Genomic DNA, 13,699 nt, shown 5'->3' with positions numbered 1-13,699 from the left:
GTGTGCTAGACACAATGGTCCAACACATGGGGTTACAGTCTGGGGTGTGATTTCATATGATAGCAAGAGCACCTCTCTCTCACTCATGCAAATGCAAATCACACATACAACTGCAGTCTCAGGCAACTGAACAGCTGAAACGACACTGCCAACTATGGAAAATCATCAGATGACAACTCCAGCATCATCCACAATCAGCATTAACTGTCCCTGTATTGACTAACCAAGTGCAACGGGCACTGAACTCTACCCCACAAACTGAAGCCTTTCACCCGTAATGCAATGCATACATGTCTGCATGCTTGCATTCAACGTTTTCGTGGTTACACCAGTTATTATTGCAGCACTTCACATTTGAAGTGGCATATATCACACTTATCTGTGCTCTTGCAAAGTTAATCACTTGAATATGTTATCCTGACAAATGTATTCCTGAAATTTCATTTCTCTACATTAATTATTTTTTGGTGTTTTTTTTCTGTCAGTGTATAAGAGACATGCATCCATAATGGGCATATGGTCAAGTTCATTTAGTACTTGTGTTTGATAGTCGCAAAAATTGATAAACAAAATAGACTAAATAGTTTATACGGGTGGTTGCAGAAAATCATATGAAATCAGCTCCCAAAATCCACAAATTTCTGTAGTCACTGTTTAGTGACAATTGAGGTGGTGTAAAGAGCAATGCCACTGGACAGTGCATGACTGGAAATGAGTAACTTTGGGTGATGACTCACTTTATACTCAGTGGCAATCTGATGGAAATGTTTAGATCTGGAGAATGTCACCTGCCCTCATGTACAGTGAAGTACGGATGAGGTGCTGTTATGCTATGAGTGTGTTTTTCATGGGTAGGATGTGGTCCCCTTATTGTGTTCAAGAAAACACTAAATGCAGAAAGATATCAACACATCTTATAGCACTGTGTACTGCATACAACTGAGGAACAGTTCAGAAATCAGCATCTGTAAGACACTGGTTTGTGGACAATAATATTCCTGGAATTGACAGGCCTGCCCAGAGTCCTGATCTGAGCCAGATACAACACCTTTGGGATGAGTTAAGAGCATCAGCTTCATTCCACACCCCAATTTTCAGCATCACAATCTCTCTGATTTCAGCTCTCAAGGAAGAATGGACAGCCATTCTTCCACAGACACCTCACAACTTGTCTCTGACAGAGTTTAGGCAAAGGATGAACACACGCCATATTAATGTCCACTAACAGGAATCTGGAAACTTTTGAGCAGATAATGTATTGTGTGCTCCATAATACCAAGTTTACAAATTTCTATCTGAGTATCCCCTATAATACAGCATAAGATTCTAACCCTTCTGGAGCATTATTTATTGGAATTTGGGTGCGGTGGAGATACCTCTCAATAAATATCACTGCACCACAATATTCATTCTCTCTATCTGCTTTTATGATTTGATACTGTCTGGGGAGAGGGAGTATTAGCTATGTTTACTGATAAATGGATGGAAATACTTACTGAACTCATGTACTTTACTGTAAAATGGTAATTTTATTACCTTTTGCAGACTTTGCATTCTGCTGTAGTAAAATATCAGTCACATTATTTCTTGGAAGGGAGAATGCTGACATTAGTAGTTTTTTTCCAAGATGTAGATTACACTACACTGTTAATAACAACAGGATTAACTTCTCATCCCCCTGAATTTGTTCTAGTTCTTCGACTATGTATTGTCTTACACTGTCCTCTCTCTGGATATGCTCTTCATTACATGCTGGTTGAGACAGGTCAGCACACAACTGCTTCGTCTAGCACATATTGATGAGCAGTAGTGAAGTTCCTTTTGTTATGCAATCCCTACCATTATTCATTCAGTGTCCTTTTGCTTTGGATAAGTGGGTGGAAATTAGCATTTACTGCTTGCATGAGTGCTGTGCATTGTTTACTGAATGCAATTTACAGTGGCCCAAGTCTTTCCAGTTGTGAGTTAGAGGAATTAGATCTGCTTAGCAGCATTGTATGTGGAAACTCATGCTTTGATAAACAGTCAAGGACTACTTTTCATAAGGGTAACGATTTTCCTGAATTGCCTATGCTTTTGTTGCCATTTCACTGCCTATGTATATGTTTGAACTTAAGCTGAGCATATGGTTCCTTAATGGATATGATATGCCAAACGTACATTTTGCATATTCTGCTTTTTGCATTGTGGGAGTAGTCTGCAGTTAGTACTATCTTCAATGTGCAGTTCACCATCTTGTAATACTGCTTGCACATATACTGCTATGGCTGTCATTTTCATTGTTTACTCAATAGGCCAAACTGTAAGCAATTGTAACAGATGCACACAAGCAGAGAGTATTGGATTACCTCACACCCTGTGTTTTACAAGAGAATTCAGGTTTATAATGTAATATCAGTTCTGGTATTGCCTTGTAACAAATATTTAGTAAGCCTATTAACTTCTAATATGTTTATTGTAAACTCAATATCCTGTTTAATCTCATCTGGATCCTCATCTGTGTGGATTCCTTATGAATACCTTGTCTACAGACTGCATCAAGTGACATTCTAGATTCCAAATCTTTACTTTTAAAACACATGACATGACTACATAATTAGTTGCTGTTGCTGATGCACATCTTTTTTTCTGATGGTGTTGTGTTAAGAATTTGATTAAGCAATTCTGGGGAGTACTGATGCAATATTTTATCAGTTTTGTATAAAATGTTCAAGGGTCATCCAGAGAGTAAAGAATGTTTTGCCAGAACTAAATAAAAATGAAAGATAGCAATGCAAAACACTGTTTCATACGGTCAACGGTGACTATGATGTCTTTTAAGAAATATTATAGGACTGTGAATCCCAACCATGAGAAGTTAATCAACTGTTTACAAAGTTATAGCACCTTACTCTATTTTTAATGTAGGTGCCATAACTGCTGAGACACTAGTTGTCACGATGGGATCAGTTTTTCAATCTCCATGTTGTACTCCTCTAGCACCAAAGATTTAAGCCGGGATACACTCCTTATTCGAGGTCTTCATCATTTTTGAGGTGTTTTCCACCTAAAAATGCCTTTATTTTTGAGAATAAGTGAAAATTACATGGTGCCAAGTCAGAGCTGTAAGGAGAATGTCCAAATACTTCTGACTTAAGATGCTGATGTTCTTGCTGTGTTTGAACTGATGCATGAGGCAGCACATTGTCATGAATCAAAAAACACCTTTGCTGACAACATTCCACATCACTGAAGTCCGTCCCTGGTAGCTGAGTGGTCAGCACAACGGAATGTCATACCTAACGGCCTGGGTTCGATTCCCGGCTGGGTCGGAGATTTTCTCCACTCAGGGACTGGGTGTTGTGTTGTCCTTATCATCATCATTTCATCTCCATCAACAAGCAAGTCACCGAAGTGGTTTCAACTTGAAAGACTTGCACCAGGCGAATGGTCTACCCGCCGGGAGGCCCTAGCCACACGGCGTTTAAATTTCCGTGTCACTGAAGACTCGTTCATTGCACTACTACCATAAACATTCTTTACTTGCCTATAAATTTTTATAGGCCAAACATTTTGTACATTCAGAAAATGAATGACACTATACACTTTTCAATTGGTGGGTTTTCAATGGGTGCAATTATTTTGAAAGGTTACAGAATAAAAAGGCATGACTGCTCAGCAACAAAACTTGGCTCACACTGAGATGAGGGAAGAATTTATATGGCACACTTGTGACTGTGGTGGTGGGGGATCATTGCTGGGTATGGTATGCAATCATTCTTTACTTTCTGGATGACTCTCGTAACTTGTTCACGTTCCCTTCTGTAACTTCAACAAAAAACATATATGGGCCTACATCTATTGTTCTGTATTGTCACAGCTTTTTCATAGTGCTATTACCGGATACATTCAGCCTAGATGCTGTGGAAACTTGATTCATCTACGATTCTATAGTCTGATTCTGTATGTTAATTTGTGTATTTTCTGCCTCTTTATTTTCTCCTCCTTTCAGGAATTTGTCTGTACTTATATTTGTTTCCAGTTCACTCCATCTCCTTCTATTTGGATTATTATCATGTCCAAACAGGCCTTGAAGGCCCAACGGTACCGAACGACCGCCAGATCATCGTCAACCCATAGGCATCACTGGACGCATATATGGTGGAGCACATGGTCAGCACACCACTCTCCCAGCTGATGTCAGTTTTCATGACTGGAGCCACTACTTCTCAGTCAAGTAGCTTCTTAACTGGCTTCACAAAGAGCTGAGTGCACCCTGCTTGCCAACAGCGTTCAGAAGACCTGGACAGTCACTCATCCAAGGGCTAGTCTAGCTTGACAGTGGTTAATTTTGGCAATATGATGGTAACTGGTGTTACCATTGGGGCAAGGCCACAGGCTATTAGATTAATTACTTGACTCAGTTTCAATATACATCTCTCTGACCTCAGTTAATTAATTACAGTGAAACCCTACTTTTGTACTTTTCAAGGACTTCCAAAAAAATGGTGTAAAATGCGGGAAAATGTAAAATGTGGGAAATAACATTTTAAGCTGTAAAAGTTATGTATAGAAAAGCCCTTGGCACTTTATGTATGATCTATGTAGATAACAGGCATCAAAAGACTTGTGAGGGGCTTGCTTATTATCTAATGAAGGTTTATTATCCAATAAAAACTGCTGACGTAACTGGAACTGATAACTGTCTGGGAAGTAGGAACATTTCACTCAATTTCATATGTCATAATCCATGTTTTTGAAAGCCTGCAGCTATAATTCATTATTTCAATAATGAAATATTACACTAGTTACATATTTTTTCATGCTTAGCACAACGCGTTTCGAGAATTTTTTCTCGTTATCACATGAAACTATGTACTTAAGTATTTTGTGTGGTGTTTGAATATGTGTTACCCTGGATCTCTTGTACTGTAGTCGTCTTTTTGAGGTTATTAGGTACTGTGGCTCATCAGTTATGTAGAAAACACACACACACACACACACACACAAATTATCACTCACTTTGTCTGTCTGTGTAACATCCCAAAAAAATAAATATGTAAATAATGCACCTAAGGATTAGAATAAATTCTCAAAACACATTTTATTCAGCATGAATAAAATACGTAATCAGTGCTGTGTTTACACTAAAAACATCTGAGCAATGCAAAGTGAAAGAAGGTGTCAACTAGTGCTTCAAGTGGCCATGCACCGAAACACACTAAATATGGCTCGACAAAGGTGTCACAATGATCACAACAATCATGAAACTGTGTTTGCAGTAGAGACGGTTTGGAAATGGTTGTGACTGGTCATGATATCTTCATTCGAATGAACCTAGTTTGTTCCAATAATTAGGCTTTTATTTAAAAAGCTTAGTATCTGATAATGCTCTGGGATGTTACTGCTGCCTAAGCCATGGATTTTTCTACTGGTACCCCTGAATTTGACTGCATATTTGAGCACAGCAAAAAATTTGAAACTTATACTGAGTTGACAAAAGTCATGGTATAGCAATATGCACATATACATATGGCAGTAGTATCTTGTACACAAGGTATAAAAGGGCAGTGCATTGGTAGAGGTGTCATTTGTACTGAGGTGATTCATCTGAAAAGGCTTCTGGCATGACTCTGGCTGCATGAGGGGAATGAACAGTCTTTAAACACAGAATGATATTTGGAGCTAGACGCATGGGATATTCTATTTCGGCAATCATTAGTGAATTCAATATTCTCAGATGCACAGTGTCAAAAGTGTGCAGAGTGTACCAAATTTTAGGCATTACCTCTCACCACAACCAAGACCAGCGGCATTTGCACAAAGTTCTCATTGCTAACAGACAAGTAACACTGTATGAAATAACCACAGAAATCAATGTGAGATGTATGGCACACCTATCTATTAGGACAGTGCAGCAAAATTTGGCATTAATGGGCTATGACAGCAGACAACTGACGCAAATGCCTTTGTTAACAGCATGGCATTGCCTGCAGCACCTCTCCTAGGCTCATGACGATATCGACTGGACCTTAGAAACTGGAAAACTGTGGCCTGGTCAGATGAGTCCTGATTTCAGCTGGCAAGAGCTGATGGTAGGGGCAAGGGTGGTGCAGACTCCACAAAGCCATGGACTCAAGAGGTCAACAAGGCACTGTGCATGGTGGTGGTGCTCCATAATGGTGTTTACATGGAATGGCCTGGATTATGATTATTTTCAGCTACTTAGAGACCATTTGGCACCTTTCATGGACTTCATATTCCCAAACAATGATGGAATTTTTATAGATGACAATATGCCCTGTCACTGGTCCACAGTTGTTAATCGTTGGTTGGAAGAACATTCTGAAGAACTGGAGCAAGCTATGTAGCCACACAGATTGTCCAGCATGAATCCCATAAAACATTTATGGGACAAAATTGAGAGGTCAGTTCATGCACAAAATCCTGCACTGGCAACACCTTCCCAATTATAAATGGCTACAGGGGTGGCATGGCTCAATATCTGTGCAGTGGACTTCCAGTGACTTGCTGAGTCCATGCCACATCAGGTTGCTGCACTAAGCCATGCAAAAGGAGGTCTGACATGATATTAGGACATGCCATGACTTTCGTTAGCTCAGCGTATCTTCTTCATTTGATGATAAGTATGTAAAACAACCAGCAACAATGTTTTTGGGTATCTCTCATGCTCGCAGTGATTAAATAAGTAACTATTTAAAACTGAAATGAATAAGCTTAATGCTGGTAAGCTCATTCAGCTGAATACCTAATCTGAAGTGCAGCGAACTACTGTACCTGTAACTCATTGATTGCAACCCATGAGTTAGATGGGAAACCTTGAAGCATTGGTACAAGGAACTGTAGACAGCCAGACCAATGTCCAATCAGGAGCATCATGCAGATGAGGTTGAAAATTCGCATGAAGACACTGGCCATGTTGAGGAACTGTAACACAGAATCAAAGAAGCTTTCTTAGCTTGTAAGAGAACAAAGGCTGTGCTGTGGATTTTATTTTCAACCAAGGAATTTGCATAGTGCCTATCAAAACATTGTCTCTTCAACCCTGCATATGTTGTTCTCCAACTTTACATAGTTTATATAAATTCCATTTCAGTAAATTAGGAAAAAAGACATTTCCTGTAATAAAATATATCATTATTTTGAGTTAAATCACACTTGCATCTTACGTTACACTGGCTGGTGACTTACTCACTGGAAGAAGAAGGAAAAATTGTTCAGTATTGAGATGACATTGTTTTACTGTTGAGTATTATTTTACTTTATAAGAACAGTACATAACAGGCAGCCAACATTTCACTGTTGCCAAATACAATACTGCTTACATATGATGTCCATGTGATCACAGCAGAAGTTTTATGCCATAATCAAATATAAATGTCCTATTAACTACTGTTAGAATGGTTATGAACCTGTAAATCAATGAGAATATGTATTTATGAAATCAAGAATTTAATGCAGAATTCATATGTCAGTAGCAGTTTCCATGTGAACCATCTTAATATCTAAATAACATCACCTGCACAAAAATAGAAAGGTATAGTCTGAAAATTAAAAATTGCTTTTGAACACATTATTGTGATGTTCTGCCATGACAGAACCCTGTACATGCAGAAAAGTTACTTCTTAAAAGCCTTTTTCACTTCTAGAAAACAAACTAACAAAACAAATATTTGGCATAAGTCTATGCCAACATCCATTGCACACAATAGAAAGGTAAAAGTGAATATATAAACTGTACTGAATGGATACTCTAGTCTGCAGAACCAACTAAACATTCCCAGGGCCACTGCAAAAAAGGAAGGAGATGCCCACCCACAAGTCAAGAATGACTATGTGATATATGTTCATTTCCTAGAGAGTGGAAGCATTGGGAATTGATAACAGGGCAAGTGTAGTGTCGGAAATCAGACTGCATAGGACAAATGATGATTTTCAAGATAGGAGCAATCAACAAGGTAAATACATCTGAAGGAGAAAATTTGTAAGCTGGGAAAATAAGGAAGGAAGCAGGTGTCAGTGCTGACAGAACATTAAATTCAAATAAGGAAGTGCTCTGATCATAATATGTCTTAAATGTTAGAGAGCTAGAAATGAGAGTATCTTCATGTAAATCATAGCATGTCAGTGTCCAAAATATATAGTTCTAATGTATTTGTGATAGTCAATGAAAATATAGAAACTGGGTTTCCAGAGATTTGAGATGAAAATGGCCAGATAGGTCTTCCAGCTCGCTTATTGTCGCACACCTCCATTAGTTTAATTTGTTTTCCCCAAACTGTGTAGCATTTCTTTTGTCCCTCGTTTCAGTTATTCCTTCAATTGCATGTTAATTATCTCAGTACAATTATGAGTCACTCTTGCTCACCAAAGTACTTTTGTGATTTTTAATTACTTTTCATTGATCAGATCTTTCAGACGTATGCAGCATTATAAGTTTGTGATTTGCTTACTCCATTGTTTCAGATGTATCTCACTCCATGATAATTCAGGTACCAGTATCTATCTGTAATTTCTTTAGTAATCCATATCAATTTTTGAATGTCATTTCTTAATGTTACTTTAAGCAACTGTTTGTTGGTGCTACAGGCCAGTAAAAAGATGCTGTATCTCAGGCATCAGTGAGATAGCTCTACATTTTGATTCATTATTATTTATGTTCACTACACATGTTCATTTCTACAAAATCATTGAGACTTATCTCTGTCATCTCTGATTTTCCAAAATGTTATTATAATTTCAGTTATGTTTGACTAAGATAAGGCATCATAAATTTTCTAAATAGTACTATCTGAAAAGAAGAATTTTTTTCAATTTTCTCTGTCAACAAAATAATATTAGAAATTAGTGAAAAAAGAAATTTCCAAGTTAGCAAAATAATCTGTTGTCTCCTCTTGTCCCCATAAAAGGTGGGTCCCTCTCATCCTGGGGATCCATCTCTCATCAACTTATTCCTCTCTCCTCTCCGAGGAAGGACTTAATAGTTCTGAGCATTAAGACAATCTTTTTGTACTTTTATGTGTGTCTATCAATAGTACTAGAATGTTGTCTCTTGATGGTGAGTATTGGCAGCCAGCCATTCTGTCTCCTCATAATTTTAGATGTATATAGACAGAAACATATATTTACTTTGTGACCCAAAAGTTACTGGGAACGCATGTTGTGGAGCATGCACTTACAAATTTGTAGCTTGCTTTTGCTCTTATCAACTGTTTTTGTATCAGAAACCTCTTATTTGTGGAGCTGTAGGTCATTTTGAGCAGGTGAATGTCCCCAAGGCATAATACTGACCTCATTGGCCTATGTGCTGGGCTCGCTCAATAACAGTTCTCTTCACAAGCAACATATTATTTGCCCCCATCTCCCTCCACCATGAGACATTAATTGCTCTTCTTTGGGCTCAGCTCACTGCAAGACTTCTAAAAATGGACGTTAATCTAGTGATTGTGTTCATGGAAATGTGTTGTTTCTTTGTTTGGAGATAAGCACTGTATAGACATTTCTCTGTAACGTAGGTTAATTTCTCAGTCTTATTCCAGTGCTAAATATTAAATTAAACAACAACTTGTTTCCATTTAAGGTAATTCATGAGATCTTTAAAAGCTTTTACTAGAAGCAGAAATAACTAGATCTATTGTAAAGTTGCAGCTTTAGTACATATGTCCTATCTATTACACTGTGTGGAAAGAATGAAAATATAAATTTCTTCATATTTACAGTATAATAAAAAAATTTTTCAATTCTATAATTCACAAATTATTTCACTTTCCAACAGAAAAACGTGTGGTTCCTGAAGAGGGGCAGCAGCCTTTTCAGTAGTTGCAGGGGCAACAGTCTGGATGATTGACTGATCTGGCCTTGTAACACTAACCAAAACGGCCTTCCTGTGCTGGTACTGCGAACGGCTGGAAGCAAGGGGAAACTACAGCCGTAATTTTTCCTGAGGGCATGCAGCTTTACTGTATGAAGAGATAGCTGCATCAAACCAGTCTCAGGACTGAAGACCACAACAACAACAACAACAACAACAACAACAACAACAACAGAAAAAAGTTGGAAGAGAAATTCAAAAATGTCATCTAATTTTATATCAATATATTAGACTTAAGACATTATTTAACTGCATAATTTGTGTGTTGCATGTGAGGAAAACTCATCAGCAAATAGTCATATTTTTGAAAATTTGGCCTGAAAGTAGTTGAAAGTTACACAGGGACAAACCTTTTAAGTGTTAACTAAAAAGGAAAACACAAATTTGCTTGTGATATGAACAAGAAACACTATTAAAAGAGCTCTGTTTAATTTGTACAGTTGTTCCTTACATGTACTGACAATTTGTCACTTCCATAAAACATGATACTGAAATTTTTCTAGTTCTTAACTTAGCAAAATCTTTCAGAATAGAATGTCATTCTGCAGACTTCAGGCTCTCTCTTTCAACAGCTAAAGTTTACAGTCCACACAATCATTATTGAGAAAGAGTTAACCAAAGATTTGTCTTTACCAACTTGAGGTTTGAAAAACTCCTTTCACTCCATGTAATGTGCTGAAGTAGTATTGTATTTCTAGTTAAGGTCGACCTTGGGTGAAATGCAAGCCCAAGCAGATGGGAATCACATCAAGAAGTTTAGAATTCAAATGCAGTTATACTAAATAGAACAATATCTAATACTGATGTCAGTGGCTTGTTGCAACCATACATTTACAATTATCTCACAAATGGCTGATTGGCAGGCACATTTTTACTGGGAGGTTTTTGGTTCCACTGTCACATAGTTTCACCTCTGTCAGATTCTTTTAATTATGATACACTCTGTATACAAATTTTGCACTTAGACACCTCTGAACACCTCTCAGCTTGAGGCCCCAAGTGGTGGCTTATGATGGCCTTAAAATGGCCTTAGTTGTGACTGTGACATGGTGTGTGTTTTGAACAGCCATTCACTTGGATGACATTTATCTGGATGTGACCACCAAACTGGTGAAACCAGACATGTAATTCATCTGACCAGGTGACACTTACACTGATCCACAGTCCAGTACTGGTATTCCTGTGCTCTCTACAATTGTACGAGTATTTGACACAGTTGATCAGTCAACGCGGGATAATTTAGGGGTAATACACTGTGGAGCCTTACCGTATAACATGCTTGCAATGCCACCACATGGCATTCAGCTTGCACTGGATGGTGGTCACTATATTTAGGCTCACAAAGGTGTTTGCTAGTACAGCTTCTGCCTGTGACAAAGGTTTGTTCTGTGAGTACACCCACTAACTTGAACAATGTGTTGCTCAGCTTTATGTTGTTGTTGTTGTGGCTTTCAGTCCAAAGACTGGTCTGATGCAACTCTCCACATTATTCTACCCTGTATTAGCACCTTCATCTCTGAGTAGCTACTGCAACCTACACCCTTCTGAATGTGTTTACTGTATTCATCTCCTGGCCTCCCTCTAAAGTTTTTTTTCCCTCCCACACTTCCCTCCAGTACTAAATACTAAATTGGTGATCCCTTGATACCTCAGAATGGGTCCTACCAACAGACCCCTTCTTCTAGTCAGATTGTGCCACAAATTTTTCTTCTCCCCAATTCTTTTCAGAACCTTCTCATTAGTTACGTGATCTATCCTCGAGCCAGTGGCAGATACATACAGGGGGCATGCAGAGTGTGAGGCCCCTCCCCTCCCCATTCCAGGGTCACTCACATTGCCACCCACCAGTCAGCCCGCACGCTATTCGTTCATTTCTTTTGTCAGTCGACTCGACTGAAATGAGTTATCGAGTAGTTGTACTTTACTATGTAGCATGTGCGTCCACATCATCGTATTTTATATGTTTCTGTCTGGCACACAGATAGCTAACACATACCTACGAGAAAAGTCACGGCCATTCTAATGATCTCGATATGTTATTCTGTCTGGCATTTGTTTGAGAAAAGTCGCCTTCAGCATTCTTCTGTAACACCATATTTCAAAAGCTTCTATTCTCTTTTTGTCTAAACTGTTTATCGTCCATGTTTCTCTTCCATACATGGCTACACTCTATACAAATACTTTCAGAAAGGACTTTGACAGTTAAATCTATACTTGATGTTAACAAATTTCTTTTCTTCAGAAACGCTTTTCTTGCCATTGCCAGTCTACACTTTATATCCTCCCTACTTTGACCATCATCAGTTATTTTGGTTCCCCAACAGTAAAACTCATTTACCAGTTAAGCGCCTCATTTTCTAATCTAATTCTCTCAGCACCACCTGATTTAATTTGACTAAATTTCATTATCCTCATTTTGCTTTTGTTGATGTTCACCTTACATCCTCTTTTCAAGACACAGGGCACTCCATTCAGTTGCTGTTCCAAGTCCTTTGCAGTCTCTAACAGAATTACAACACCATCAGCAAACATCAACATTTTTATTTCTTCCCCGTGCACTTTAATTCCTACTTCAAATTTTTCTTTTGTTTCCTTTACTGTTTGGTCAATATACAAATTGAATAACATCATGGACAGGCTACAACCCTGTCTGACCCCCTTCTCAACCACTGTTTGCCTTTCATGCCCCTCGACTCTTATAACTTCCATCTGGTTTCTGTACAAACTGTAAATAGCCTTTTGCTCCCTGCATTTTACCCCTGCCACCTTTAGAATTTGAAAGAAAACATTTCGGTCAACATTGTCAAAAGCTTTCTTTAAGTCTACAAATGCTGTAAATGTAGGTTTGCCTTTCCTTAACCTATCTTCTATGAGAAGGCATATGGTCAGTATTGCCTCACGTGTTCCTACATTTCTCCTGAATCCAAACTGATCTTCCCTGAGGTCAGCTACTACCAGTTTTTCCATTCTTCTGTTAAGGATTTGTGTTAGTATTTTGCAACTGTGACTTATTAAAGTGATAGTTCAGTAATTTTCACATCTGTCAGCACCTGCTTTCTTTGGAATTTGAATTATTATACACTTCTTGAAGTCTGATGGTATTTCACCTGACTCATACATCTAGCACACCAGATGGAAGAGTTTTGTCATGGCTAGATTTCCCGAGGCTAGCAGTAGCTCTAATAGGATGTTGTCTACTTCCGGGGCCTTGTTTCAACTTAAGTATTTCAGTGCTTTGTCAAATTCTTCATGCTCTTCCATTTGTATAATACTGCCCTCAAGTACATCTCCCTTGTGTAGACGCTCTATATACTCCTTCGCCCTTTCTGCTTTCCCTGCTTTTCTTAGGACTGGTTTTCCATCTGAGCTTTAGATATTCATACAGATGGTTATCTTTTTTCCAAAGGTCTCTTTAAATTTCTTGTAGGCAGCATCTATCTCACCCCTAGTGATTTATGGTTCTACGTCCTTACATTTGTCCTCTAGCCATTCCTCCTTAAGTCATTTTGCACTTCCTGTAGTTCACATTTTTTAGATGTTCGTATTCCCTTTTGCCTGCTTCATTTATTGCATTTTTATATTTTCTCCTCTCGTCGATTAAATTCAATGCCTCGTGTGTTACCTAAATATTTCTGCTGGCCCTCACCTTTTTATCCACTTGATCCTCTGCTGCCTTCACTATTTCATCTCTCAAAGCTAACCATTCTTCTTCTACTGTACTCCCTTCCCCTGTTCTTGTCAATTGTTCCATAATGCTCCCTCTGAAAGTCTCTAAAACCTCTGGTTCTTTCAGTTTATCAAGGTCCCATCTCCTTAAAATGTCATAGT

General features: G+C 38.3%; 1 protein-coding gene across 1 annotated transcript in view; it reads right to left on the bottom strand.

Annotated features, from left to right (window-relative positions):
• Positions 1–13,699, bottom strand: part of LOC126262768 (potassium/sodium hyperpolarization-activated cyclic nucleotide-gated channel 2-like) — a 292,876-nt gene that overhangs the window by 59,191 nt on the left and 219,986 nt on the right. Inside the window, exon 5 of the mRNA XM_049959582.1 lies at positions 6,778–6,927. Coding sequence (XP_049815539.1) covers positions 6,778–6,927 — 150 coding nt within the window. The remainder of the gene's footprint in view (positions 1–6,777; positions 6,928–13,699) is intronic.

The sequence above is a fragment of the Schistocerca nitens genome, chromosome 6, assembly GCF_023898315.1.
Source record: "Schistocerca nitens isolate TAMUIC-IGC-003100 chromosome 6, iqSchNite1.1, whole genome shotgun sequence".
NCBI lineage: Eukaryota > Metazoa > Arthropoda > Insecta > Orthoptera > Acrididae > Schistocerca > Schistocerca nitens.
Note: the sequence above shows the minus strand (reverse complement) of the source record. Positions and strands in the feature narration are given on the sequence as shown.